This window comes from Pseudonaja textilis, chromosome 2 (genome assembly GCF_049901715.1).
Source record: "Pseudonaja textilis isolate UNSWEBS1 chromosome 2, rPseTex1.2, whole genome shotgun sequence".
Taxonomy (NCBI): domain Eukaryota; kingdom Metazoa; phylum Chordata; class Lepidosauria; order Squamata; family Elapidae; genus Pseudonaja; species Pseudonaja textilis.
In genome coordinates, this window is record NC_141991.1 from 52,711,343 (window position 1) to 52,739,057 (window position 27,715).

The following is a 27,715-nucleotide window of genomic DNA, read 5'->3' on the forward strand; positions in this document are numbered from 1 at the left end:
CAGTTGTGATATAATTGAAATCCTGCTCCTTTTGAATTGTAAATGACATTGCACACATGTACAAAGGGCAGGGCTTTGATTATGCTGCCACAACCATCAGCAGGACTTTTAAAATCTCCCCTGTGGGTTGTAGGGCAACAGAGTAAGAAAGCTTTAATTTCTTTCTTCACCCTATAACAAACTCAAGATTAATTCCTGACCTCTTTTAAGTTTGTTTCTCTGAAAACAAACCTCATTATTTGGACTTCTAAAAATGTTATTTCTATTATATATTCTCTTCGCCTGTCAACGGACAGTTTTATCATTTTCTCCCACTCCTTATTATTATTTTATTTAAATAAAATTTATTGGGCTTATTTCACCAGTAGGTGAAAATGATCATGAGAAAGGGAGAAGTATCTAGCCATGGGCATAACATTATTTCCAAACAATGTTTAATTTGAGTTTGGGCATACATTTGCATAAGTAAAGGTATCCAAGTCAGCTTTGGAACAATTTATTTATTTCATTTATTTGACTTGTATGTAGCTTACAAACATACTAAAAGGTTAAAATAAGACAACAATAATAATCATCATCATCAGTTGGAATATTGGGTTGCAATTTGATTTAAGAGTTTGGCTTTTTTGTGAAATTGGTAATCATAGTTTGCCAATTCAGAAATGGGAGCCATGATTATTAAGACATAGCCATCCAAAAGGCATTAAAAAACTGGAATTGATATCCTTTCAGAATATAGCAGAAAAATGGAATTGCATACATATATGGCATTCCTTTTTCTTAACCTCTCTCATCATGGCTTCGGATTGTTCATTTTGTAGATTAACCGTATTTTTAAAAAGTAAGTTTGTTGCTTGTTTGTTGTTTGCATATGAGTGCTTCTCCAATCCATGCTGATAGTACTTCAAAAACTTATATATGATCTTTTTTTTTAATTCATCAGCAGTCCATCTCAAGCCCAGCTCCTTTACCGCAAGTTTTCAGCAACCAGCCTGTGTGTCCAGTACAGCAACCTGCACCTCATCTTTTGTCCCAGTTTCAAACGCCCAGTTCTCATATGGCAGCTACCAGTGCACCACTGGCACCTCTGCAGGTCCCCTCTGTGCAATCACTTCCACCGGTTCCACCTGCTCAAGTAAGTGCTTTGTAGCACTCAATAAGGTTTCCTTATTTTGGCATGGAGACTTCATATTGCTAGAAACATGGAAATGTTTTCAAGTATCACTTGGCTTTTGTAATCTAAATGAGTTTTTTAGTCATCTAAATGATTACTAAATTGCTGTCCGCCATGCGTTTTAATGCCAGGTAAGTGTACAAGTAGAACACCAGTTGAAACTGAGAAAAGTTATCTACATCCTCACAAGCCCAGACCATGATATCTGACCAGGTCATGGTATCTGCCTCATCCATTTTGCTCAGTGGAAGATGTGCAACTTAGTATCATATTATCCAAATTGATATGCTGTTTCTCTCAGTGGATTTAGGTGGATGTTGAACAGGATAGGGGATAGGACTATAACAGTCCACAATGAAGCATCAGAAAGCCAGACCTTTCCCTATCTATCACCCCAATTCTGACGTTCATAGCCTGCCCAGATGAATCTTGTCCAATATCGAGGGCTATTAAAAGATCTAGGAAAACAATGACAGTTGCATTTGCTCCATCCAAATCCTAGCTCAGGTCATCCCCGACAGCAACCAGTGTGTTTTTTGATTCATGCTGAGCCTGAATCTGGACTGACATTACTTGAGATAATTTGTGTTCTCTGTAACTGCAGCCCCCATCACTTTTTCCACAACCTTCCCAAAGAAGGAGAGATTGGAAAAAGAATTTTCCATTGGATCTGATCCAGGCCTTTTGAGGAATGGATGGATCAGAATCTCTTTAAGTAGAATTTTCTTCTTCTTCAGTGGCACACATCTAGTCTGTCCTCTCATCCACAATTAAATCATATATAAGACTTAAGTTTATTGTCGGCTGACATTTGAAACAATCAGCATGAGCCCACAATGCTCAGCCATTCAGTTGTCTGGCTCATGTGTCATGATTTTGGCACGGAAGTACAAATTTCCAATCCTGTTTTTCCTGGGATGTCTCTTCCTCCATCTCAAATCTTCTTTTATACTTTCCCCTACTGATTTTCTCCCCCATTTCTGTCCCCCTTAGCCAGAGTTTCTCAACCTTGGCAACTTTAAGATAGCAGTTAGGAAATTCTGGAAGATGAACTCTACGTATCTTAAAAATGCCAAGCTTGAGAAACACAGTCCTCACCTACTTAGCTCATGCTCCCAAACACTCCAATCATGCAAAATAACCATCTCTTCACCAAGGACAATCAAGTACAGCATCTGGGAGCTGCACTCAATGCAATCATGCATTCCCAAGCTTTACATTCCCCAAACCCTCTTCAACCCAGTTCTCTTCCCTTCCACCCTTATTTGGCTCTTTCTTAACTGGCTCAGAAGGTGATAAACACACTGCCCCCTTTTCTCATTCTGGAAAGGGGATTCCCGCCCCACCATCTTTGACTCCCATTTAGAAAGCCATGATCTTGTCTTTTCTCTTTGGTGGCTCTGTTTGTTTTTCCAATATCTCCTCCACTATTTGGTGTAAGGAAACGGAACTCCACTTCAGGAAACAGAACTCCACTGGCCCATTTCAGCTGACACAGTTTCCAAAAGAACCTTGCCATCTGGTGTATTTTGGGGCTTCTTCCCACTTGTATCTTATTTCTTCAGTCTTCTGTTTTTAATGTATGTTCCTCTACTATTTATTCCAGTTCTAATTTTACTTCCTCTGTTTTTCAGGAAAAAACAATAGATGGCAGATGAGGCTGTAACAGTTTAATTGTAGACTTGTAGTGCAATCTGTATCAGATAAACAATAAGAGATAAAGCAGAATGTGTGATTCTTCTTCTGCAATTCCTATTTGTTAAGTCCTTTCATGTAATAGGAAAAGCCCAGATTGACTACCACCAAGATAACAAAATAACAGAGTTGGAAGGGACCTTGGAGGTCTTCTAGTCCAACCCGCTACTCAGGCAGGAAACCCTAAACCATTTCAGACAAATGTTGTCCAATCTCTTCTTAAAACTTCCAGTGTTGGAGCGTTCACAACTTGTGGAGGCAAGTTGTTCCACTAATTAATTGCTCTGTCAGGAAATTTCTCCTTAGTTTAATTCTAGGTTGCTTATTTCTATAATATTAGTTTCCACCCATTGCTTTTTGTCCTGCTTTCAGGTGCTTTGGAGACTAGGTTTATTTACTCTTCTTTGTGGCAATCCCTTAAATATTGGAACACTACTATCATGTCACCCCGAGTCCTTCTTTTCATTAAACTAGACATAATCGATTCCAACAACCATTCTTTATATGTTTTAGCCTCCAGTCCCCTAATCACCTTTGTTCTTCTTTCTAGAGCAGTGGACCCCAACCTTTTAGGCAGTTGGGACCGGTTCTGTGGTTTCATGTGCTGCCTGCATCCCGTGGATGTGGCTTCCCTTGTTTGCACAGCCCAATTTCTGACATGCCGCGGATCACTGCCAGTCCACGGACCAGGGACCTTGTTCTAGACTTTCAACTTCTTTTTTACATTGTGGCGACCAAAGCTGGATGCACGATTCCAAGTGTGGTCTTACTAAGCCATCACAGAGATGATATCATACAAATATTTTTGATTCAATTATTCCTGCCCCCAGTTCTTGTCATAAGTAGCTAAATAGCTTCAAAAGTGAGTCCTGGTTAAGGTTTTCAGAATACAATAAAATCAAAATTAAACCAGAGATTGCTTTTTTCATTTCCCATCCCCTTTTTTTTCTCTAGACTTTACCCTTAGTGCAAATGATTCCTCTTTCTTTCCAGCTGTAGCTTTGTAGCTTCATGGGGAAAATTATTTGTTTGTATTTTGACCTTCCTGTAATTGTGGAACCACATTTGCCCAAATGAACCCTCCCAGAAACCTCAAAGAATATGTGATGCTCTCTGTGTTTTTACACCTTACTTGTAGCTATTAGGCAACTACAGATACAAAGTGTTGGAGTATATGGACAGGTACAAGCTCCAACTATGATTGCATTCAATGAATTAGGGTTTTCACAAGCAGGATGTTTGTTGTAAAATCTGATCACATTCAACAAGGGCATGGACATTATCAAAGCATCACTTACCTTATAAATGACTAGCTATATGTTTACACATCTGAGATGTAAACGATATGAGAGAATTGCAGCTTCCAAAAATCCCAAGCTTCTTGGAAATTTGAAGTTGCCATTCACATACATCTAGGAAGGACCAGGTTTGAAAAAGCTGATCTATGACATGATGTAGTTCCAAGAACTCAGTTAAGTAAATCTAGTACACATGCATTTTAATTATTCCTGTAACTGTGTTACAAAATAATCTATTTTTAAACCTCACTATTTCAATAATAGAAGTTTAGGATTATTTTTAATGTTAAAGAAAAATGAGCCTGCAAATTATTTTGTATAGTTATAATGAGTGAAACTAATATCTCAAATCAAAGCTATAAGATATCAGTGAAGGTATATTAAATAATGGTTTTGTCAAAGTTGTATAATGTTGAACATTGTTATGCTTACTTATTTGTATTGTGAATAGCATCATTTATATACACTTACAGCTGCTATCCTGCTTTAAATAATTGGAATTACTTAAATGCTTGTTCATATTGATAATGTATTATAATTTATCATTTTTAATATGCTCCTCCCAGCCTGAATCCCATTTGTTATGCTTGCTAAGCTCATACATTCTCTGTATTGTTCTTATAGACACAATAAGTTGTTCTTACCCACTCTTGACCCTAGACATACTTACTTCCTGCAGCATCATATCCAGTGGTGGAATTCAAAAATCCCAGCAACCAATTTGCTGCCCAGTTGCTGGGTGGGCATGGCCACTTTTCACCTTCCCAAGGGTCCAGGGGCTTTCCTCAAGCCTCTGGGAGGGCGAAAATGGCCTCTCCGGGCTCTGGAGACCCTCTAGAAGCTGGAAACAGGCCCATTTCATAACTTCCTATATGGTAGGACAATTTTTCACCTTCCCAAGGGTCCGGAGGCTTTCTTCAGGCCTCCGGCAGGGTGAAAACAGCCTCCCCCGGGTTCTGAAGGACTTCCGGAAGCCGGAAACAGCCCTGTTTCCGGACTTCCGGAAGGCCCATTTTTCCCACTCCCAGAGCCTCCACGCGAACCCTGCACTTACCTGCATCAAAAATGGGCTGCGTAGAGACTCCTGGGTGGGGTGGGCAGGGCCATCCAATCAGTTCAAATTCCAGTTCGGCAAACCAGATGCAACTTTTACTGGACCGGTAGAATCCCACCCTGATCATATTCTCTGCAATGGAGAATTTTTTGCACTAATTCTTTTTTAAAAAAAATATAGTTTGTTAATTTTTACAATTAAAACCAGTCACAATACATACACAAATAAGAAAAAGAAAGAAAAAGAAAGAAAAGAAGAGAGGCAGAGAGGGAAAGAATTTTGAGAAAGGAAAGAAAAAGAAAAGGAGAAGAAAGAAAGAAGGAGGTTACAAGGTTAAAAGTATTCTTATTTTAACAGTTTGCAAGATCTTCTTTTGTTTTCATAACCTTAACTTGTGTCATATAACCACACCTGTTTTTTACTTATATCGCTACCTCGTTATTAATTCTAATGCACAAATTAATCTGCATTCTGAATATTGCTGAATTTTATCATTTATAGTCCAGCAACACATCATTCAAAATCATCACATGAGTTCAATTTAGGAGGAAGATACTAGGTTGCATGCAATATATGTATAATTAATTAATAGAAACTTTGAAACTATAGCAGTTTTAGTGCAGATGAAGTGTTTATGCTTATGCATGGGTAGCTTATTAGTTGAGAGAGCAACATAATACTCTACTGAAGTGAAATCAAATACTATTAGTGCATGCCAGATATTTGCCCAAAATGTTTCTTTTAATGCAATGAGTGATTATTGATAGGTTGCTGCATGCTTTATTTATTTCCTTTGTATTAATTTTGGATTGGTCCTTTAACATGCAGTTGCTTTGAAAGCCTATCCTGCACTTGTTCTGGGACAATTTACATTCATGAAAAAATAAATGGGAACCATTTTTCATTGTATTGATTGAATTTACAATTTAGGCACTACCCAACTCTAAATACTCTGGTTTGCTTTAAAAGGCGGAATCATTTTATTAATATAAAGCAAATGAATTGATTTAATGTCATCTGGGAATTCTCTCGCAATTTATATTGTATAATATATTTTCTTCCAGATTCCTCAGTTCCCCATCATTCCTGCAGTCACCCCTCTGGCAGGACTTGACACTCATCCTTCAAACCTGTCTGATATACCTGCTGCAAATATGACCCCCGTCCCTGCTCCTTCTCAGTATTTTCCTTCAGCTGTGATAATACCAAGCCTTCCTGTGAACTCAGCTCTGCCACTGTCATCCAATTCCCCTGCCCTCCCCATGCAAGCAGTCAACCTTCCTCATACTACTGTGGCTTCCTTGGTCTTACCCTGCCAAACAATTGTGCCAAATATGCCAGATGCTACAGTACCATTAATTTCTATGCCTCTACCGGGAGTGTCAGCTTTACCAACACATCATGCAGCAGCCCAGCTCTCCCAACAACAAATGTACCAGGCTACCCTCCAGCAGATAATACAAAACGAAGCTATGTCTTCTCCCCTCCACACTCAGAATATGCAAGCAGTTTCACAACAGCAGCAACAGATGCTGTCTTCACTTCCACAGTCACTCCAGCCAAGCATAATTCCTCCTTCAGAACAGGCTATGTCTGCTTCTGGGGCTGGTAATCAGGTAATCTATTTGACATTGGATTTCCATGGGTTTAGATCATAGTAGTAGTTCTCCAAGCTCTCCAAGTTCTCTTCTAGATAGTTCAAATTTTAAAAGAAATTTGGAAGATTAATGTCAAGATAAGATAATCAAGTGAATTGATTAGAACAGTGAAACACTAAATATGAAGGACAGCTTGAAAAGGAAATGTCAAAGAATGATTAAGGGGCCTAAAGTGAAAACTTCTGTCCCAGGAGGTGACATTATTTCTTCTCAGAAATGAAGAACCCTTTTAATTTCCAGATATAGTTAGTGTTTTCCAATATGTCACTGCAGTCAGAGTATAAAATGATAATAAATTCTTAATGAAAGTAAATCTCTTATAAGTAAATTAGTAGAATAGCATAATTTAAGTGCATGCCGGTTTCTTTAAAAGTAGGTATTTATTTTACAAAGAAGAATTTTAGAACAATTTAAAAACATTTAATGGTAAGAAATACCTTCTTATCGCAATTAAAATTTAAACAATGGCTGAAGATACATATATATCTATATACCATAGGTGTATAGATTGTGTGTGTGAGTGTGTACATTTTTTTCAAGTTCAGGAGAATAGAAGCTTCTAATTTTAAATATAAAAGATTATTAGGTAATGTAATGCAACATGAGACAAGCATGGATGGAGAAGAAAATAGTTTATAAAAAGATGGAAGATTTCTTTTAAACAGGAATGTTATAAGAAATCATAGCATTTTATCATTTATCATCTACCACCTTAAGAGCACAACATTCCATCTCAAACTATTGTTCTTGTACGTCCAACTTTACTGTACTACATCTAATGTTTTCAGCCACATAATTTGGTACATAAAAATTGTTTGGGAAGAATTTGTATTCACCTGGTCATAGTCTAACCTCTAATGAATCAATAATATTTATTCTGACTCACTTCAATGTTAATTGTACCATCCAAGGTGTTTCTTTAAATATTTGAGATATCTTTCACTGATGTCATGTATCAGTTTTGATTCAGACTGTGTTTGTTATCATATGGGATCTGGAGGCATTATTGAAAATCTATACATATACTTTATACCTTGCTCCAAAAGATGAAAAATAAGGACATTCAAGCTGTCTCCATTTCACTTATGTCATTGGTTCCTATTACTGTAAATGTTCACTTCACACCCAACAAAAATCATGGAAATTTGCTGATATCATGTAAAATGATTCAAGTTGTTAAATGTTTGTCATATTTTCTCTATATGGTATAACAACTGATAAATTGAGATAGATAGGCAGGCAGGCAGGTAGACAGATATAAAAGAGAGAGAGAGAGAGAGAGAGGAAGAAAGAAAGGAAGGAAGGAAAGAAAAAGAGAAAGAAAGGAAAGAGAAAGAAAGAGAAAGAAAGAAAGAAAGAAAGAGAAAGAAAGAAAGAAAGAAAGAAAGAAAGAAAGAAAGAAAGAAAGAAAGAAAGAAAGAAAGAAAGAAAGAAAAGAAAGAAAGAAAGAAAGAAAGAAAGAAAGACATTTATATTGCAGGATCTAATCTGGCTCAGTCACTGGGACCAGCGGTTTAGTCTTCTGAGCTTTCAGACTCATGCTGGAGCCCATCCTCAGGGAACTTCTTTTTAGCAAAATGTGTCATTTATACATAAAATTTATATCCCACTGCAACTAGAACTGGCTAACATATAATATATGAACAATAATAATTTATATAGTACTAAAAAATCTTTTTCTTCTATAATTTCCTTTGCCGCTGTTGCCTTCGCTGTTTGTTTCTATATCACATCTATTCTTCAGTTTCCTCTTCAGGTAAAGCTTGATTTAGTAACTATAGATTGAGCAAGAATAAAAATCCCCATAATGATAGAGATAAATGAAAGAACTCTCATTTATCATTTTTATAAAAATGTAACCTTATAGATGCTTTGGTATATATAATCTTTATGGCAATTATTGACATATGCTAAACATATGCAAAAAACTAGTTAAGCCTAAAAGATTAGTTTAATTTGAAGTTTAATTATACAGGTAATACCATGACATAATCCACGGTCATAATTATGAAATGCATGGCATTGGATTGCTCTGTTTGGTCTCAAGTAAACATTTGAAGTACCTTCAAATAGCTATCACTTTGTATAAAAGCCCAAATCCAAGGGGCAGACTTCTTAAAGAGTTCACAGCATTCAGACAAAATATGAATGATATTATTACTTCTTGGATATGACAAAATTAATTGCATAAAAAGCCTACAATCCACATTTACTCAGTTTGATTTAAATATTGCCTCAATTTACTGAAATAACAGCTTGAAATGAAGCTATACTTAACTTGGACACTCTTGGACAGGCAATCTTCTTGGATAATACTTTTATATGAATTATTTATATTCTCTAACTAGTAGTTACTTCAATTCAATTTACCCTAATGGATATTTAGGTATATATTTAAATATACATTAATGTATTTTGGTTCATAGTTGCTACTTCATATTGTAGCTGTAAATGTCTATAAACTTGATGTGCCAATTCAGTTATGTACATGTTCATTATAAGATATTAACTTGCACCAATGAGGTAAAAAAAATCAGATCCTAATAATCAATAGTTGTTGTGGTGACCAAATTCAGTTGCTTGCATTTCACACTTCCATGAAACCTTCCTTCCTTCCTTCCTTCCATCCATCCATCCATCCATCCATCCATCCATCCATTTCATTGCAGTATAACAAGGACCTATTTTTAATAATGTTGATTTAGCTAGTGAGTCTTTAACAGAATTTAGATTAAGTACACATTTGATTTTTTGGAACAGATTATTGGACATCCTCAGTATGCTGTGGATATTGGAACCCATATACCTGCATTGCCAGTGCAGGCGTCTGCCATTATATCACCACCATTGCAATTGCAGCCTGAAGCAATGCTACCCCGTATTGCTTCAGATGGACTTTCACAAAGCAATCTTGGCACAACTAATTCAGCAATGTTGGCAGATCACGGACTGCCCCTTCAATGCTCTGCTTACCCACAGTCTCAGTCAGACAGTCACCAGCTTCCTGGCCAGCAGGTTCCAACTACAGGACCAGTTTCAGAACCTCCTCAAGAGGTGGTATGTATTCTCAAGTGTTACTAACTATAACAAAAATCATTAAGTTAAAAGAGCTGTATTTCAATTTCATGGGTACATCCTCCAAAACTCACTCTATTTTCTGTTTATTTCACTATGTCCAAATCTGAGTACTTTGAAATCACTTAATTTTTTTATTCCTGTATTTGTTGTCTTTCCACATCTTTTCTTGCCCTTAACTTTTGTTTACTTAGAGTTCAGTTTTCCCAGATAGCAATAATACATGCACTGCAGTATATGGACACTCATGAGAACCAGTTTTGTCTAGTGCAGGGCTATCAAACTCGCGGCCCACAGGCCAGATGTGTCACACGCTGGCCATGCCCAGGCCGGTTTAGCGGAGGGGAATAAAGTCCTGATACATCATGGGACACTGCCATGACAATGCGAGTTTGACATCCCTGGTCTAGTGGGTAAGGCACCAAGCTAGAAATCAGGAGACTGAGTTTTACTCCTGACAGGCATGAAAGGTGGCTGGGTGACTTTGGGCCAGTCACTCAGGCTTGACCAACAAGCTGGTTGGACAATTCCTGTTGGAACCAATGAATCAACACTCAATTGTTCAAAAGAAAAGCGGTCCCCGCACTTGCAGCAAAATGCTAGGAAGAAAAAGAAAGTATATGGACATTTATACCTATGAAGAGGGCTGAAATTTTGTTAGATTTTAGCTAAAACCTGATTCTCCTGATATTGCCAGCTAACATTTTGTACCGGGGCAGTACATGATAATTCTTATTGCCTCAGGGTCAATGTATCTAGTCTCTAACAGCCTCATGGTCAATGTATCTAGTAATTTGCTCAGAGAAATTCTGCTCCAAAAGATAATTTGGACTGTTGGCATAAACCTGGCCAATACTTAATTCTAAACTGTTCAAATGCTCAAAATGGCTCTGTTTGTTGATAAAGTGAAAATAAAGTGAAAACTGATATCAATCTTCAAAATGTAACAAATTTAGATTAAATAATTATTTCTTCTTTATAATGTAGGAGCAAGCAGTACTGGAGAAGCAGCAGTCACTGTCACAGAGCTGTGAAAGGTACTTTTTCTATTTGTCTATAACCTGGCATAAAGTTCTCAAACCACTTGAAAAATTACATCAATATCTAGTAAAAGAGTAAACAATCTTAAGTAATTTCTAAAATGCATACTCATTTTGTGATGGCAATTATATCTCTTTTTGTCTAAGCTCTGATGATGGTGATGATGAAGTGCTATCAAGTTGGTGTTAACTTTAGAGCCACATGGATATGGGTTTTTCCGCCCCCAGAATCTGTTTATCCAGGTCCCTAAGTAATAACACATAACAGATAATCAGAGTTGGAAGGGACCTTACAGGTCATCTAGTCCAACCCCCCATCCAAGCGGGAGACCCTACACCATTTCTGACAAATGGCAGTCCAATTTCTTCTTGAAAGTCCCAAGTGATGACGCTCTCACAACTTCCAAGGACAAGCTGTTCCATTGGTTGATTGTTCTCACAGGCAGAAAGTTTCTCCTTATTTCCAGGTTAAATCTCTCCTTCTCCAGTTTCCATCCATTATTCCTTGTCTGGCCTACATACGCTTTAGAAAATAGCTTGACCCATTCCTCTCTGTGGCAGCCCCTCAAATATTGGAAGACTGCTATCATGTCTCCCCTCTTCACTAGACTAGCCATGCCCAGTTCCTATAACCATTCTTCATATGATTTAGTCTCTAGACCCCTAATCATCCTGGTTGTTGTTCTTTGTACTTTTTCTAGAGTCTCAACATCTTTTTTATAATGTAGTGAACAAAACTGTGTATGGTCTTACTAATGTTTTATAGAGTGGTATTGATCTTGCTTGTATCCTCTGTTAATGCAGCTTAGGATTGCATTAACTTTTTTGGCTGCTGCTGCACATTGCTGGCTCCTATTTAGCTGGTTGTCCACTAAGACTCCAAGATCCCTCTCACAGTTACTGCTATTGAGCCTGGTTTCACCCAGTCTATATGTGTACTTTTGGTTTTTCTTGCCTAAGTGTAGGACTTTTAATTTTCTCTAGATTGAATTTCATTTTGTTAGATACGGCCCAGTGTTCAAGCCTATCAAGATCCATCTGGATCTTGAACTTATCTTGTTTGGCATGGGAAAGGAGGCATGTGATCTGGCTCATTGGAAGTGTGGGATGGCTGCAACCCGCCTGCATGCTCCATCCCACTGTCTGTCTTTGGTTGTTGATGGACACTTTAGAAAATAGCTTGACCCCTTCCTCTCTGTGGCAGCCCCTCAATATTGGAATACTGTTATCATGTTGCCCCTGGTCCTTCTCTTCACTAGACTAGACATGCCCAGTTTCTGTAACCGTTCTTCATATGTTTTAGTCTCCAGTCCCCTAATCATCCTGGTTGGTCTTCTCTGTACTTTTTCTAGAGTCTCAACATCTTTTTTATAATGTGGTGACCAAAACTGGATGCAGTACTCTAGGTGTGGTCTTACTAAGGTTTTATAGAGTGGTATTAGTACCTCCCTTGATCTTGATTGTATCCTCTGTTAATGCAACTTAGGATTGCATTAGCTTTTTTGGCTGCTGCTGCACACTGCTGGCTCCAATTTAGCTGGTTGTCCACTAAGACTCCAAGATCCCTCTCACAGTTACTGCTATTGAGCCTGGTTTCACCCAGTCTATATGTGTACTTTTGGTTTTTCTTGCCTAAGTGTAGGACTTTTAATTTTCTCTAGATTGAATTTCATTTTGTTAGATATGGCCCAGTGTTCTAGTCTGTCAAGATCTATCTGGATCTTGAGTTTATCTTCTTGGGTGTTAGCTATTCCTGCCAGCTTAGTATCATCTGCAAATTTGGTAAGTTCCCCTTCTATTCCCTCATCTAAGTCATTAATGAAAATATTGAAAAGTGGGCCTAAGGCAAAACCTTGGAGCACCCCACTGCTTCCTTCCTTCCATGTAGACTTAGACCCATTAAGGACTATTCATTGAGTACAGTTCGTCAGCCAGTTGCGATTCCATCTAGTGGTAGTGCTATCTATTCCACGTTTTTCTAGCTTACTAAGAAGTAGGTTGTGGTCTACTTTGTTGAATGCCTTGCTGAAATCTAAATATATTATGTCCACAGTATTTTGCTGGTCTACTAATTTAGTCACTATGTTGAATTCTTCAGGTCTATCAATATAGTTTAATATATCCATCACTGTTATTGCAATCAAGTCAATAAATTTTACTGATGGTCTTCTTTTTTGTTTAGGTCAATCTTTTCAATAATTATAGGTCTAAATGAACCTTCATTGTTGTTCTTGGCCTTACTTCATCAACAGTTAATAGTTTGAGAACAAACATCATAATAGATGTTATTGTCCCTTCTTCTTTCAAGAATCACCTCTCTTTTTCCTCTTCTCCTGATGGATACATAAAATTAAACTGATGGATATGCAGTATCTGACTATAAAACTGAATACTGTCATTTCTCCTTCAAATTAAAAATAGTATGTACTGCTGCATAATTATCATCCTTCGTGGCTGCACATCCCTTTTTGCATGGGAAATAAGAAATAGTAAGGAAGCTGTTTTTCAGACAGCCTGAAAGCCTTCTACAAAATCTCAACACCATTTCTAAAAAAATGTTTTGAGACACAGAGATCTATAGCAGAAAGGAAGAATCTATTAACATGTGTTTCCCCATTCAGTTAGTTGAATTTCTCGGCTAAATCAAAAATCTCTTGTGGAAGGAAAAGGCTTTCTCTCCATGAATGATTCTAGAGACAGCTGCATGGGTGAAACTTGGTGGGAACTTTAGGAGAAACATTTCAGTTTAAGGAAGAACTTTCCATTGATGAAACAAGTAGTTTAAACAGAGACTGGGGCCAACTCTTTAAGAACATTGAAACTATATTTTGCATAGTACTTCCTTCAAAGAACAAAGGCCACCACTCTTCCACTCATTTCTTTAGAACACTTTTATGGAAGGTACCAGAGATATTTCAAATAGGGAGAAATCATTATTTCCTTTTCTACAGATCTAGAATTCTGGAGAAACTGAATCAGTTTTTTTAAAAAATTGTTAACATTAGTGGTTTCAATAGAAGTTTGATTAAATTTGTGCCCATTACATTTTACTTTAGTTTATGTAAGTTACTTTATAAAAGCCATTATTCCCAGATTCTTGCATGTATGTAGTAAAATTGTATAAATTATATAATTATTTAAAAACCTCTCTTTTATCTAGCATCATTATGATGTTGGATAAGGTCAATCTTTGCTGATAAATGTCTGATAAATTAGTGTTCTTTGTGGGCTTTTAAAGTAGGTCTGTATGCTAATAATGTTTTGTCTTGTTTTAATCCTGCTTTGTCATCTTACTACAAAAGTTATAGGAGTCCTGATATTGCTTCTGGAAAAGAGATGAGTGACAGTTTTGAAGGAACAAGTGGAGGTGGGAAACAAGAAGGAAAACCTTCAAAGAAACACAAAAAATCAGCACGTGCTCGTTCACGCCAGGAAAAATCCAATAGGCCCAAGCTTACCATTTTAAATGTAAGACTACTTCTTTTCCCTAGTTTTGACCCATCAATTTTAAGGTATTAAATACAATGGCTCTTTGGTTCTTTTTACAGGTGTGCAATACAGGGGATAAGATGGTGGAATGCCAACTAGAAACACACAATCACAAAATGGTCACTTTTAAATTTGATTTAGATGGTGATGCTCCAGAGGAAATTGCTACATATATGGTAGGATCTTTTCTTGGTTTAAGAATATTAAAATAATATTGACATTTCAGTTTCATAAATTGCATGATAGTACTATTTGTATAGTTGCAAAAATATTTCCAGTGTTTTGGAAATTAACTGTTTAAGTAAAATTAATTTCTGACTAATGTTCCTGTTAGTCTAGGCAAAGGGGAATTAGCAGGGGTGGAATCCTACCAGCATAACCAGTTCGGTGAGTGCATGCTTTGCACACTATTTACAAATTACCAGCTCTGGCAAATATTCACCTTCTCCTGCTGACGAGCGGCACTCAGCTGTGCCATGCAAAGCAACTTAGGAGGAAAAAGCAGGGAATAAAGTACAGCCTAGAACCCGGGCGGGTAGGTGGGGCCAAACAGAAAACCTGAAGATCATCACAGCAAACCGGGTTGGTGTCAGCTCCTCTTTGGAAGCTACCGGTTCTATAGAACAGGGCCAAACTGGTAGAATCCCATCCCTGGGAATTAGTTTAGAATAGTTGTTACTTTAACAAACAATAGGTGAACCACTACTTTTAATATTTGTTATCTGAAACACTTGCTGTGCAATTATAGCCTTCTGATTTATTGGTAACAATCCGTTGTCTCAATTAATTGGCTCTAGTAAAATCAAAGCAATTTAATCGCCTTCATGATTCAAGTTTAAAAAAAATATTTTTTGTCTATTCATATAGGTTGAAAATGAATTTATACTGCCAACTGAGAAAGAGATATTTATTGAGCAACTGAAAGAAATTATTGACAAGGCAGAAGATATGCTTAGTGAAGATACTGAAGGGGAGCGAAGTTCTGATCAAGGCGTCAGCCCTCAGCAAGATACCTACAAGCTTGAAATCAATGAGGTATTTAAAAAAAACAATAAAATAAATATAATATTTAATGTTTCAACTGCTAAATGTTTCAAACAATAAACTTTTCAAACAATAAATGTTTAACATAACTTACTTATGTCCTCCAGAAGTTATGGATTACAACTCCCACCATCCACAGCGAAATAAACCATGCCTGTTTGGGATGGATTGGAATGATGGGACTTGTAGTCCAACACATTACTCCCATTAGCTAGCATGCGAAGAAGTATTTAATTATATTTATGCTAGAATTTTGGGCTTTTTGGTGATGAATTTGAGCAGATTCCAAATGGCAATACTTTGACATCCTTTAGTAACATTCTTCTTTCATTTTAAATAGGAGAATCGCCAATCCCATGCAAGAACACCCGTCTACCAACAGAACGGTAAAAGTGTTTGTTTGAATATGCATCTATATGAAGGCAGCATATCTCAACCTTAACAACTTGTAAGATGTGTGAGCTTCAACTCTGCAAATTCTCCCAGACAGGAAGTAAATTTCACACATCTTAGAAATTGTTGAGGTTGAGAAACACTGCTGTAAGTTAATACTTAATTATACTAATGACATATTTTAAGATTGTGTCAAAGTCAGCCAGCCAATAGTCACTGCACTGAACACGCTAATTTGCTGTGACACTGCATTTCTTCAGAGATGCTTTTTCATTGTTCTGAGCCAATGGCTGTGAGAAGAGCCTTGGCGGAAAATAAAATGTGAAACTTAACAAAGCCTATGAATAGCTTTACATATTGGACTTCAAGCGTTAATCTCCCAGGATGAACTTCAGTCATTAATCTTCATTTGTTTTATTAACAGACGTTATTTTTAAATGAGGTATCTGTCAACTCTGAAGCAAACCTGGCTGAAGCCATCTGCCTCATGGTTGCCATCAGCCATGAGAAAGGAAAGGGAGAGGGGAAGTAGATAGACGACTAACTGTCACAACAGAAAGTTTTCCGGTGGGAACCAAGGTCATCTTAACAGATGGCTGTTGAAGGAGGAGACCAAGCAACCTGCCAACTATATTCATTGGACAATGTGACTGGTGACATCTGGGAGGGGGAACTTTTGCTCTTTTAATTAGGTGAAAACTGTGGGAACTTTTTGAGTTGCTTTTCATTAGCTGTGCTGTATGATGTATCCAATAAATATGTTCTTTGAGGAATCTACCTGCCTCGGAGTTCTGATTTCAATGGGTGCGTTACTTGGAACACTGACAGTATCACATTATATTACATTATGCAATGTAATGCAATACAGTATGCAGTAAGGGATCTTTGGCTAATTGTTGGTACAAATGTTTCATCATTTTAATGTTTCCTGTCTTTAGTTCTGCATACTGGGAAACGTTGGTTTATCATTTGTCCCGTTGTGGAAAATCAAGCTGACGAAGTACCAGAATTCTCATCTCATGCACCTCAAAGTACAAAGCAGTCTGAAGCCCCAGGTATATGTGAGGTTTTGATATTTTTAAAAAATAATTTTCAAGCTACTTTTAAGGGGTAGGAAACAAGGAAAAATATGTACAAACACATTCATTAATTTATGCAAGTATATATACATGCTTCATTTTTTTTCTCAAGTGGATGCTTACACAATTCTGGACTCAACTGCCATTGTAAATAAAGAACTATCTGTATGGCTAATAGTGATTAGTATGCAATGTATTAAAAAGTTATATATTATACTCAAAGTTGAAAGTAATCAAAAATTAAAAGTCTCATGAAAAAGATGTTATAGAAGACTAAGGATAAAATGTAATTCTTGGGATATTTGCAGATGAAGGACCTCTGCTAATTGCCTTAGAAAGAGAGACATCTTCAGAAGGTTTCTTCTTCAGAAAACTGCACAAATCATAATGGGAGAGACAGTTCTTCAGATAATAAAATTTTGAATTTTTAGAATTTTAGAGATTAACACAATTGCACAAATTATCCTCTGTGTACAAGTTTGAACTAATGAGACCCCAAGTTTACAATCTATCTGCCACCTTCCATACCTTTACAGTGTTTCAAGGGCATATTCACATGAAAGGGGTGAAAACAGGATGTAAGTGTGAATCTGGCTCAGAAAGGATTGCAGCTGGTGCGCCAGCTGCAATTACACCACCACACTTTTGGCTACAGCTACTCTGTGTGAGTCATATTGTCAAAATGAAGGTGTATGCATTCAGGATGAATGCAGTTCCACATAAAAATAGTTATTAAACTATGGGTTGGGCAAAAGTGGGTGCACAAAAAATTTAAGTTGCTCCCATTCTACCTAAAGAAATCAACATCTGTCTGGTCCATGCAACTCTACAGCAAGTTCTAGCAGAGCACCTTTAAAAATATAATTGTATTGCCACTTAAAGTTCTATTAAAATATTTTTGCATTGATCAGTCCACCACCAAAATTGAAGAACAGGTTGGGAAATAAGATCAGCATGCTAAGATCAAATGCTGAATGGATGAAAGAAAAGCTGAGGAACAAAATGACAAAGGAATACCTGAATAATTCCAATAGTAATAGGTGTCTTGTGTGCAATTCTAAAACATCTGGAGCATCACTTGAACACCATCATCACTGACAAACCATCATCAATCAATTGCAAAAGGCAACTTTGTTTGGAACAGCTTACATCCTGCAACAATGCAGCAACAATGAACATTATTAAACAACAACACCTACCTCCCTTTGATCCTTGGGAAGGATTTGATAAATGGACAAAAATGTCAAATCCAGTCTAAATATCTGGCTTATTATGTGATCAACCATAATAATATTGGGCAGCAAGATGGACTACAAACAAACAAACTAATTAATTAATTGAAGATAGCTAGTTACAAACACAGAAGTACTGAGAACAAAATTAATTCTGAAAATGCACATATTTATCTCCCAAACCTTCTAGTTTAGAAAATACTTTAAAAAAATACATGAACACACAACCACACTCCATTAGTTATCGAAGTGATAGTGTCATCCTATAGCATGTAGATTCTAGAAAAGTCAATTATATGTTCATGATAGAATGAGTAAAAATGGCAAAAATATCCATGTTTATTATGAAATTAATTTTTATCTTGTTGGACCCCTTGAAGGGTATCAAATATTTGCAACAGTCTGGGTACTGCATTTTGAGAACTGCTGTTTTAGAAGAAAATATTTTTTTCAATTATTTAATAACTATGAAGATTGAAATAATTGGCAGAATCACTTCATTGTGAAAATAAGTGTCATAACCTTTCTGCAAATAGTACACATTTATGGACATTACCCTGAATCAGTTTTGTTTTAGATATGTAGATGTAATTGAAGTTCTTGTCACATAAATGACTTTTAAGGTTTTATGTAGTACACTGAATGCCTTGATATTAATTTTGATTTTCCAGTTGGTTAAAATGGGACAGTTATTATAGTAAATAGCCAATATAGTGCAGTAGAGCTGTATTAGAAAAAATCACTAGGATGAGCTGTCACACTCAGTGCAATTAAGCATGTATAATTGTTCGATCTAAAATAATTTAGCTGAGAAAATATTTCATCTTTCTTAATTTCTTTGGAAAAATGTCTAATGCTCAATGCTTGTTGAAGTCTTTGTATAAGTATTTAGATTTTACGAAGTCATTTTCCGAATTCAGAAACATCCTTTTGCTTTTGTTGTTTATAGGTCTGGAGCTGTTGGATGATCAGCAACAGAGCTCTGCAGTGACAGAAAAACAAACAAGCTTAGCTTATCCACATATTTCTAATCAACTTGGCTCCAATGAGTGTCCCAGAGGAACTCCTCCTTCTTCTTTAACACAAGTTTCTGTACAATCTTCATTAACTTCCCTTTCAGAGGTCCATCCAATGTTAGCTTCAACCACACTAGAAAAAATTGCTGAAAGTACAAGTCAGTTAGAATGCCCTTTGCCACAACCAGTCTTAGCCAGTCAGTCAGACACCCCTGCCCATACTGCAGCTACATCTGAAGAACATTTTGAGGATAAGGTCCCTCTAAAAACCTCACAGCACACAGTACAAAAGAAAGATGAGAAAACTTGCTTTCCCAATATAGAACATGAACACAGCACAGCTGGACTGCCAAAACCATTTCAGTCTACTCCTGTGCAGACAACAGAAAATTCTTTCCCTGTCAGCGCTGATGTTCCTGTTTTGGAACTTCAATCTTCAACCCAAACCCCCAGTTTGTCAGATAATACTCAGCTTGGCCAGATACCACATTCTTTTGTAGACCAGATACCTCCCATGCCTGCAGTCTCTGAACTTCCAGTTTCAGCAACATCTCAACTTTCAAGTCCTCCTCACCTCTCAACAGCTGTATCTCAATTGCATATGCCAACCCAGTCCCAGCCAGTGGTATCCACTGGCTCGGCTATGACTGCACCTCAGCCACCTTGTATGGTAGAATCAGATGGTGAAGGGCCACCAAGAGTTGATTTCACTGACAACACAATAAAAAGTTTGGACGAGAAACTTCGCAACCTGCTGTATCAAGAGTATATTCCAACATCATCTGCTTCAGCAGCAACACCAGACCAAGTGGATGGTGAATTTAATCTGGCACCTTTGCCTGCACTTGTGTTAGATTTGAAAATTCCTGGAGTTGGCTTGGATGCTCATGTGGCTGAAGATCAACCCTCTCCAATTCTGGCAAGTCAAACCATTTAAAAGTCATGTGGATGCCTATTAAAACTGCTGTAGTTCTAATAGATATTTTCAACATTGGTCCTGTTGCTGACTTCTAAGGGCCAAACTGTCAGTACTGAGATATTAAAAGAACCTTTAAAGATTTCTTCCATTTTCAAAAAAAAGAGAGTAAATCTTCCATGTTTACAAAAACTTCATTAAAAAAAGAAATCAGATGCCCCTTACTTAAAACTCATCACATTCATAATAATATCTTTATTTACATTGACACTTCTTTGAACTCAGGGTTATTCAATCAATTTTAATATCTTAAACTAAAAGATATTAAGAACCCCATGCAAAATAAGTAAATAAGGGTGAATCGGGACTCATAGTCTTATTTATTTTATTGACCTGAGTAAAAAATATCTATCATGGCAGAATTTCCTTTTTCACTTTAAAGTTGGTCTTTTCTCACTTTGGCTTTACTAGATCTGATGTGGATGGAGGCCAGTCATTTTATGTCACATTTAGTAGCCAAATACGTGATTTTTAACACTGGATTCCAAAATACACTCGATAAAAATGTCCTTCATGAGTGAAAAAGCATAAACTTTGCTAGAGTTTATACCAGTTGAAACAAAATTATATAAACTTTCCTTCTCTCCCATTTCAAAAACCTAACCCAAGCTTTATTCTATTAAGTTTATTCTATTATTATGCTAACTTCTCAAAACTTCTCAGTTCTTCTGATAAAATACTTCCTACTAGTATTTGTTAGGTGTTCCAATTCATTGGTGTTCTGTAGAGTTGTGAAGAAAAAATTTCTTCTTTCAGAAAAGGACTTCAATATTACCTTCCAGTTCCAGTCAAAAGAATGAGACTTCCAACTATTTGGAACACATACTGGTCTACATGGAAAAGTTCTTTAGATATGAGTATATTGCTGAACATTTTTAATAATTTAATGGCTCAGCTATTGTAATCCATACTTATGATCATTTTCAACATGACATAAAAAAATTCAAACAAGAAGGGAAAGAAACTTATTTGAATATTTGGCAATTTTTAATCAAAGTTGGAACAGCGTGGACCTGGTAAAAAGTAATACAGATACCCCTTGACTTACGCCCACAATTGAGCCCAAAATTTCTGTTACTGAGTGAGACATTTGTTAAGCAAGTTGCCCCATTTTATGACCTACCTTGCAACAGTTGTTAGGTGAATCACTATAATTGTTAAGTTAGTAACACAGTTGTTAAGTGAATCTGGTTTTTCCCTTGACTTTGCTTGTCAGAAAGTCACAAAAGGTGATCACATGACCCAGGACATTGCATCCATCATAAATACGGGTCAATTGCGAAGCATCTGAATTTTGATGACCTGATCATGGGGGAATGCTGCAACTGTGCTGAGTGTTAAAGTAATAAATCATAAGTCACTTTTTCAATGCTGTTGTAACTTTGAACAGCCACTAAATGAACTGTTGTAGCGAGGATTTCCTATATGTCTTGGACATGTCAAACATAAAAGTTTTTTTCTCAATTATATCCTGGATATATGTCAAAAATGAAATCATTATGTAAATTAATCCTAGAGCCAAAGTAAATTATGCATACAAATATGTGTGTGTACTCATATGTGTCCGTGTAATTTTTTTAACTAAGTTTGCAATTATTCTTATACTGCCAAGAGCTATGTGGTTGTGGCACTTTAGAAATCAAATAAATGTACTACTTCCTGTTTTCCCTGATTTTAACATAACCATATGTGGTACATTATGAGCTAGGAACATGTGAGTGAAGTCCACCCCCAAAATAAAAGGGAAAGGGAAAATTGACTCCCTTCCTTTTGCGAAGACTACTCTACAGTACTGTGAACTCAAAGTAATAAAAACAGGAAGAGGGACAGTATAATAATCTAATATATTAAACATTAACCATGTGGTGTCAGAAGGGAATGAAGCTTCCAAACAGTGAAATGTGAAATGCAAATCAGTGACTTAAGAGTGATTTGCTTTAAGATGAAATATAAAAATAATTTTAGAGTTTATATATTTCTACACAGATTATAACTTTGAAAGATTAATTTAAATTGTTATGCTTTTGCTTATAGGTAGAACAATCTGATGTTACTTGTACCGGGATCCAGCATTCAGAAATAAACAAAGCAGGTAGTAGAGAATAACTTTAATGTCCATTTTTCTTTCTAAATATCCATATGAACAAGAAACATGTAGTAGGTTATTAGATATATTGATTAAGAAAACTAGGAATTAGTGAATGCGTGTACCACATAGCAATGCAAAATGTAGTAATTTCAAAATAAAATTTAATGTATAATTCTCATGGAAATTTATGTATGGAAATTTATGATAATTTTAATATATGAAATAGGTTAAATATGAATGCTATATAAGTAATGCTTTTACTTATGGTGGGGAAGCCAAACCATATAACTTACATGCTTAAACAACATGATGTATCTTTTACATATTTGTATACATGTATTATTCAAGTAATTTTATCCAGGAAAATCCAATGGGCAAATTAGGAAACTGTGATGTTTGTTCCCTATTGTATATGTGGAAAGCAGGGGGACATTTTTTTTCTGAACTAATTTTAAGTAGAAAAAATTGAAATGTCACTTTTTTTTATGAAGATCATGTATCATTTTTCTGTAATGCATATTTCAACATTATTTTACTGAATGATTGTAAGAAATATTCTATTTTCTTTAAGCCTTCTTAATAGATTATATTAGACATTGCATAGAATGCTCAGCTAATTGAATTATAATCTTTATGTCATATCAAGCGATGATATCAAGCATTGGATCTACCATAACAGCATGATTTATGTTTAATTCATATATATCTGACCTGTAGTCTTGAATACAACAGTGTAACTAGAGTTGTGGCTTTTGAGGATTTTATTAAATAAGAATTTTGCATATTTAACTTTTGCCTTGCTCTAAAATTTACCAATCCAGATATATGCATGTTTTCTTTTTTGTTTGTTTCCAATATTTTAAACAGGTCAAGATGCAAATGTCAGTTCACCTACTATCCTAACATCAGGATACACTCAGGTACTGTGATCTTATATTGGTTTTTTTACCCCCTACATCTTATCTCATTCCTCAGACAATTGCAGCTAATGAAGGCCACTATTAATTTCTATAAAAATAATGTTTAAAAGCAGGTCAGACATAAACCAACTAAGCCTTTCTTCCATTTGTTATTTCAGGTTGTTTCTTCTTCACTTACAGCAGACCAGAAGGACATTGCTAAGAGGAATGAAAAGGAAAATGTCAATGTATTACCTGAAAAGGGAAACAAATCTCAAAAAGATGGCTCTATAGATTCCAATGTCAAAGAAGCAGAAACACCAGCAAAAACTATAGGCAGATTTTCTGTGATCAGCACTCAGGATGAATTAACTTTATCATCTGTGCATTCCTTGAGGTATTCTGCACCTCCAGATGTTTATCTGGACAATCAGCCTTCTAGCCCTGATATAAAGTCATCTCTGCGCCGTGTGCAGACAGCTTCCTCTTTTGATATCCTTTATGGAAAGGATTCCAGTGATTCTGGAGACGAATCTCTTCCAGGAAAACAAGTTGCATCTCCATTGTCTCCTCAGAGCAGTAGACTGGGAAACGATAACATTAAAAAGACTTCATGTATTCTGCAAAAGTCAGTAAAGTCAAGTTCACAGGGCCTTAATTCTCCAAATGGTCATGGATCAAAAATCCCAACTATCAACGTAACTTCTTTCCATTCTCAGTCATCATACGTGAGTAGTGACAATGACTCTGAGTTTGAAGATGCAGACATGAAAAAAGAATTGCAGAACCTGAGAGAAAAGTATGTTTCCGTTTTATCCAAACAAGTTTTTTTGTGCATATGTGTTTGAGCAGCTTATCCAAATTCACTTCGACATCTTTTGTCATTTGTTCTTTTCTTTTGAAAGCATTTATTTCAAGTTCTTTCATTCATTTGATGTACAATATTCTTTCCCTGTTTTTGTTCTCATTTTGTTGATAAAAGCAACATTCTGCACTAAAGAAAAATTGGATTTTGTATATTACAAGACAAAAGTGGCTTTATTCCCCAACAGCATTTTAATTCCCTTCAGAACTGCAAAATAAATGTATTCACATCGAGCAAGGACATAATATACTTAGGAATCTTTTTTTCAATCATTTATCCCTTGGAAAAATCAAATAAAAGATAGTGTTAGTTGAGCCAAAAATACTTTCGGCAATATAATTTGTTTTGCTAATTGAAGTGGCAATAGATACAGTAAAGTTATTTAGGACAAAGGTATGCTTTGTCTATAGAAGACACATGGACTCTTGAGACAACCCAGTCTTAAGAGTAATGTTTTGTTCCTTCTATTGTCTTGTTCTTCTTTGATTGGAAATTAATATTGCCTCCACTGAGGCTTATTTGAGAATTCGTTGATTAAAGTATTGGTAAACCAGTCTCAGTGAAAGAGTCTTTGGACTAGATAATTCCCAGGCTCTTTATCTTTAGTTATTTATATTAAATGTATACATTGCCCATCTCACTGCCCCGCCTGGAAGAAAAGTATGGTCTCGGATTAAATTAGAGCGACATATAGACAAAACAGGGACCTTGGTTTATAGAGAGAGAGATGAATAAAGCTCCATGTTATTGGAATTCCAACTTCTATATTGAACTTTTATTTCGTCCAGTTACTTTTCCAACATCCTCTCCATCTCACATCATCTGTTCTGTTGCACTAACCTGTGCATCACCAATGGCATTTTGAAGAAATAATACCCTTGTTAATTAAACTTATGGATTAGCTTGAAGAGATGAATTCTTTCTTATTGTGAACAGTTTGTCCATAAACAATTTATGGATATATGTTACATAAGTATCACTATGTGATTGCATAAGACTCCAGGCTTTACATGGAAAATATCTGCATACTGTTTTTCTGCTGTTTGTACATATTGTTGTTATGCATTTTATTAATTTCTTTTTTTTTGTTACTATATTAATCTCCTGTTTTGTTTTTTGACTGTTATCATTTAGTTGGTGTGATCTCTTAGCAACAGCATAGATAAAGCTTTGGGATGACCTGTCTTCATGCTGGCTCCTAAAAATCTTATAAAACTTTTACTGCCACAATTGAATCCATCCACCATGCTCTTGGTTGTTCTCTTTCATTCCTTCTTTCCCAGCATTACGGGCTTCTCAAGACAGCTGAGTCTTTCCATAATACGCATTGAGTGTGACTCTGTATTGATTTGTCCTATGATCTGTTTCTTTGTTTTTTGACTCCCGTTCTTGGGTCCTTTTCAACACCAAAATTGAATATTATTCTTTCTGTTTTACTTCTTCAAAATCCTTTTGTTGTTGTTGTTTGTTTCCATGGAGTGACATAAAGAAAAATATTGCCTGTATCATTCTGAATGTTGTCGGTGCAGGCATATCATATCCAAAGTATCTTTTGCAAGGCCTTCATTGATACCCTGTCAACTGCCGATCTATGGCATATTTCTTTATTGCTGATTTCTTTACTGTTAATTGCTGATAGTTGATCCTAAAAGGTAAATGCTATCATTAGTGTCAATTTTTAGATTAGTTGCTTAACCTATTGTCATTAGACGTGACTTGACTCTATTTAATTTTAGTCCTATTTCTTTCACTTTTCTTAGTAGAATTTCAGTTCATTTGTATTTTCGGACATCCAAGTATAGCACGTTTTGATTGATTTGGCTGAATATTAATCTTTATTAATTTTGATAAATTCTAAATTAATTATATATTAATAAATGATTATTATTTATTGTTTGTCTTTAATGGCAAAGTCTCTTCTGAGTTGAACTGGACTGCTGATGGCACATATGGTCATATTGTTTTCTTAACAGAAATACCGAAGTGATTTCCCATTGCTTTTGCGGGTGGCGGTGGGAGATATAGTGTACAAGCCTGGGACTTCACAGTCTAGCTCACAACCTTCACATTATCTTTGGATTTTTCATTCAAGTACAACCCAGGTGTTTAGCTTCTGAACCCAATCAAAGTACTGCCTCTTGATAAGACAACATCCTCTAATACTAATGCTTGAAACAAATTTATCAGTATTCTCAGGGCCAAATTCAAAGGTCTCTAGTCTTCTGGTTCTTGTTACAGTTTTTCATGTAACTATTTTTTTTCTGAGTTTCTTTATTCCTTACTCATTGACCATATTGCATTTGAATGAAGTAGGCATTTCCTGTAACTATTGCATTTTGTGCTGTTCCATTGCTACCTTTTAAAAAAATAAATTTGTAGTAAGGTAGATTGTTCTTCTGGTTCCTCTACCAAAAACCTCTGTATATTCTTATTCTTCATCTTGTGTGGTGTAACCTTTTCTTGAATCTTTTTGCTGTTTCATGCTGGTCCTTTCACTATATTTAGCACTTGGCTGTCAAAACAATTTGCTGTTCTCATTGTTTTGATCATGCAACTTCTTAAAATATATATGCTGGCTTCCTCACTCTTCCTGAATGATTCATAAGCTTGCACAAATGTGCCTTCTTTTTCATCATAGAGATGGTTTTCATATTAGGACTATAAGCCATGGTGAAAGCCACCAATCTTCATTTTGAAATTTATCTCCTGCAATGTAATTTTTTTTTAAAAAAAGTATTTGATAATGATGTAACAAAAATGCATATTCTAAGATATGTTCTTAGAAATAGAGATATCTTAATTTAAGAGTTACTTTCTTTCAGTGTTTTCATGTTTATTCTTCAGACACATGAGGGAGATTACTGAGTTGCAGTCACAACAGAAAAAAGAAATAGAAGCTTTGTACGTTCGTCTGGGAAAACCACTACCACCCAATGTCGGATTCCTTCATTCTGCTCCACCAAGTGGCCGCCGAAGAAGAACAAGCAAGCACAAATTAAAAACTGGGAAATTGCTAAACCCCGTTGTCCAGCAGCTCAAAACATCAAGTACAAGTATGTTTAAAAGTGATAGTTTCCTTTTAACATACATGCAGTGAATATTTGAAATTGTCGATTATTTTCTTGGGGTTTCATTCTTGTTCTTTGCAGTTGTATTGTTCAATCAAAGGAAAGGGGGTAAAGATGGCTTTATTTGTCCTTTGCTTTCATGGGGAGGGGAATTAAATTAGGTTGAACCATTAAACACAACTTAGCAAAACCATATTAAACATTTGATGTAAGTTCCTTTCATTTTTATTTTCTATGATTATGTCTCATTTATTTAGAATGTCCAAAACATTTTTAGGGTGATTCTTGAGTTTGGTGCATTACTTTGCAATATAAAAGCTTTTCCTTTCATTCTTAAAAAAAAATCAGAATAAATAAAATTAGGTGCAACATGGATTCGACTGAGTCACCAATATTAGTATCCGTGAACATTGCATTGGAGACATTGATGCTACACTATGGATATGGCAAAACTATAGCCATTATTGATTTTTATATATATATAAATGAAAATGTATAGGAATGGTTGATTCTCTGCAGCTGGTTTTCTTAATGTGTGGATTTGGGTCAATGAAAAAAACTTCAGAATATT

The 27,715-nt window shown here is 35.9% G+C and overlaps 1 protein-coding gene across 9 annotated transcripts in view; it reads left to right on the plus strand.

Annotated features, from left to right (window-relative positions):
* Positions 1–27,715, plus strand: part of WNK2 (WNK lysine deficient protein kinase 2) — a 105,193-nt gene that overhangs the window by 50,906 nt on the left and 26,572 nt on the right. For 6 of the 9 annotated variants that reach the window (XM_087923891.1, XM_087923892.1, XM_087923887.1 and 3 more), the window contains exons 11-25: positions 944–1,135; positions 6,286–6,837; positions 8,624–8,635; positions 9,640–9,936; positions 10,942–10,991; positions 14,297–14,462; positions 14,543–14,659; positions 15,351–15,518; positions 15,868–15,913; positions 16,859–16,975; positions 19,181–20,170; positions 22,262–22,315; positions 23,180–23,232; positions 23,391–24,010; positions 26,921–27,129. In XM_087923891.1, coding sequence (XP_087780017.1) covers positions 944–1,135; positions 6,286–6,837; positions 8,624–8,635; positions 9,640–9,936; positions 10,942–10,991; positions 14,297–14,462; positions 14,543–14,659; positions 15,351–15,518; positions 15,868–15,913; positions 16,859–16,975; positions 19,181–20,170; positions 22,262–22,315; positions 23,180–23,232; positions 23,391–24,010; positions 26,921–27,129 — 3,643 coding nt within the window. The remainder of the gene's footprint in view (positions 1–943; positions 1,136–6,285; positions 6,838–8,623; positions 8,636–9,639; positions 9,937–10,941; positions 10,992–14,296; positions 14,463–14,542; positions 14,660–15,350; positions 15,519–15,867; positions 15,914–16,858; positions 16,976–19,180; positions 20,171–22,261; positions 22,316–23,179; positions 23,233–23,390; positions 24,011–26,920; positions 27,130–27,715) is intronic. The other 3 variants (XM_087923888.1, XM_026720902.2, XM_087923893.1) reach the window with 2 other exon arrangements.